Source organism: Mus caroli, chromosome X (genome assembly GCF_900094665.2).
Source record: "Mus caroli chromosome X, CAROLI_EIJ_v1.1, whole genome shotgun sequence".
Taxonomy (NCBI): Eukaryota; Metazoa; Chordata; class Mammalia; order Rodentia; family Muridae; genus Mus; species Mus caroli.
Genome location: NC_034589.1, coordinates 35,640,699 through 35,643,298, shown reverse-complemented (window position 1 = coordinate 35,643,298; position 2,600 = coordinate 35,640,699). Strand labels below are relative to the sequence as shown.

General features: G+C 47.2%; 1 protein-coding gene across 1 annotated transcript; it reads right to left on the bottom strand.

The window, feature by feature from the left end:
- Nucleotides 1-2: 2 nt before the first annotated feature.
- On the bottom strand, nt 3-2,227 carry LOC110287298 (testis-expressed protein 13D-like). The gene is made up of 2 exons (XM_021153955.1): nt 417-2,227; nt 3-55 (listed from the first exon to the last, which is right to left on the bottom strand). The coding sequence occupies exon 1, from the start codon at nt 2,013-2,015 to the stop codon at nt 426-428; it is 1,590 nt and encodes a 529-aa protein (XP_021009614.1). The 5' UTR covers nt 2,016-2,227; the 3' UTR covers nt 3-55; nt 417-425.
- Between the last annotated feature and the right edge of the window lie 373 nt (nt 2,228-2,600).

The following is a 2,600-nucleotide window of genomic DNA, read 5'->3' as shown; positions in this document are numbered from 1 at the left end:
TTCTTCTTCTTCAAGAGTGTCATCCCATCAGGAACAGCCATCAGGAATCCACCTCCTGCAAAAGTGCAAAATTGAAATGCTATTAGGAAGAAATCTTGGCTTTAAAGAGTACAATATTCATAACGGCCCTCCTTTGTCCAAATATATAAAAAAGATATACATATTTATAATTTTAGTTATTTAAACAAAGCAACATCAACCTATATAAAGTGTCCTTTAACTTTCTTACTGAACAATATAATCAAGATAATTTTTGATAATAAACAAAAATGACAAAAGAAATATTTTTAAGTGTTAACCTATCATGATAACAATTTTGTTAATTTGTATAAAGGCCTAACAGATTATTTTGTCTGTAAAGCAAGTTATTGTTGATGGGGTTGGGGGTTGTTAGGAGACTGGTTTCTTTTGCTTACCTTCTGGAATCAGTGAGGTTGTCCTCCAAACTCAGCTGGCATACAAATTTTCTTGCATTTATAGCAGACTTTGCGCCATGAAAAATTCATAGACTTACACCGTGGGCAGACCCAGTTCATCTGAGTGCGTGAGCTGGGCTGGGATCCTGAAGCTGCTTCTGCTTGTGGCTTCTTGTCCTTCTTCGGCAGCTGAGGTTGCTGTTTCTTCGGGCTTTCTCTCACAGCTTGGCTCCAACTCTCCCACACAGGGATTGGAGGGGCCTCTTCCACATCTTCTTCCTTGATTTGACATCTACGGGAGTACAAGGAAGCTGGACCTGATGCCTGGGGACGATTGTCACCCTGGCTATGGAGTTGACCTTGCTCAGGAAGGTGTAGTTCCTGGAGATTCTGAAGATCTACATCGTTGTCATATGCGTCTTCCTTCTCTGCCACCTCCTCTTCCTCTTCTTCTTGATCATCTTCTGCTGTATCTGTTGTTTCTTCTGATGCTGCTTCTGATGTTACTGCTGATGTTGCTTCTGATTCTTCATTTTCTCCTTCATTGTCATTTTCAGTGTCCACTAGAGTAGCCCTATACTGAACTCCTTGGTGATCTTGCTCCTGAAGGTGGCTTCTGTTGTCTCCCAAGGTATTTGTCCCCTGGTACTTCCCTGAGTTTCCCTCCTGGCTGGTGTCTCTGATGTTTCCTGCAGGTACAGCAAGCTGGGTGACCGAAGGACCTTCAGTAGTATACCTGTAGCTTCTCTGGTCGCACACACTAGCTGGGTTCTGGGAGCATGGTACAGCAAAAGGACCAGAAGGATATGCAGGAGGTATCGGAACTGAAGCTACAACACCTGCTTCTGTTTCCATGACTACTGAAGGTGAGAAAGGCATTAAGAATGGAGATCCCGTTAGGAATGGTGGATGTGCTGGGAGCTGATATGGCACTGGAACTGGCACAGTTGGTTGCATGGCCAGGGGCCAGGAACTTGTGCTTCTTGGCATGTAAAAGACATTTGTTGCAGCTGCCATTTGTGCCTCCAAATACCGTCTGTCGTATGCCCCCACTGTACCCATAACTCTCGCATGATCTGGACTCAGGGGTACCACTGAAGCCCCAAGCTGTTGGCTTTGAATGTCATGAACCAGAGGAGCCATCTGGACTGATCTTTCAACATGGTGCAGCCTCCAGCGCAACAGATCACACTCCCTCATCGCCTGATGTAGAGCGGCTTGAGTAGAAATCAGTTGGGTGACTGCCTCCTCTCGCTGTTGACGGAGCTGCCACAACTCTGAGACTGAGGCCCTGGGAGCCGAGGGGAGCTGCCCGAATGCATCCTGTGACAACCCAACCATATAAGCCTGCTGCTCACGCTGCCTTGCAGCTATTCGCACACCCAGTGCCAGGGCACTCCAGGTACAGGCCCTTTTTAGAGAACGTGGCACCTGAGGATCTATCAAAATGGCGCGAAGTTGGTCTTCTATCTCATTCCAGGGCCGCATGCGGAAAGCCATGTAAAATTCAGGCCCACCTCCATTCATGAGGATTTCATTGTTAATAAATCTAATTACTTCAGTGTGGCAAAAGCCAGTGGAGTGGTCGCCCAAGTCCATCGCCGTGATCAACGTGGCCTAGTCACCCTAGCATGCCTGACTGAATTCCGCCACTGTCTCTCAATGGTCACAGATAGCTGCTGTGCTGCCAGTCCTGTTCCCCTCTTCCCACTGGCTCAGTCCTAAAACAGTTTCTTGCCCAATCTCACAAAAGAACAAAGTTGATCCTCTCACCACCTCAGCCTCCTCCAGACGACACCCGGGACCTCCGGCGGTCGAAGACCGTAATGGCCACAAAATGGCAACTGTAACAGATAAACGGTCAACTCAGAACATTACGTCACCAGCTTAAACGTCATAGAGAGCGCGCCGCTTGGCCTAGCGCCACCTACAGATAGCGGTGGTAGGGACAGCAATGAGCCACAAGCCAAGGGCTTGGTTAACACGAGCTTGGGAAAGAAAATAACCGAGATGACACAAAGAATTCATAGCCACACATTAGAATTGAATGTGAATGCATAAGGGCTGCTCATAGTTCAACTCTGACTCTCCAGCTGTTTATTATCGTTTAGGTTTTGCTGTTATGAGTCCAGTGATAGAGAGCTTGACCTGGATTAGGGAGCGGAAGGTTCTGGGTTTCATCAG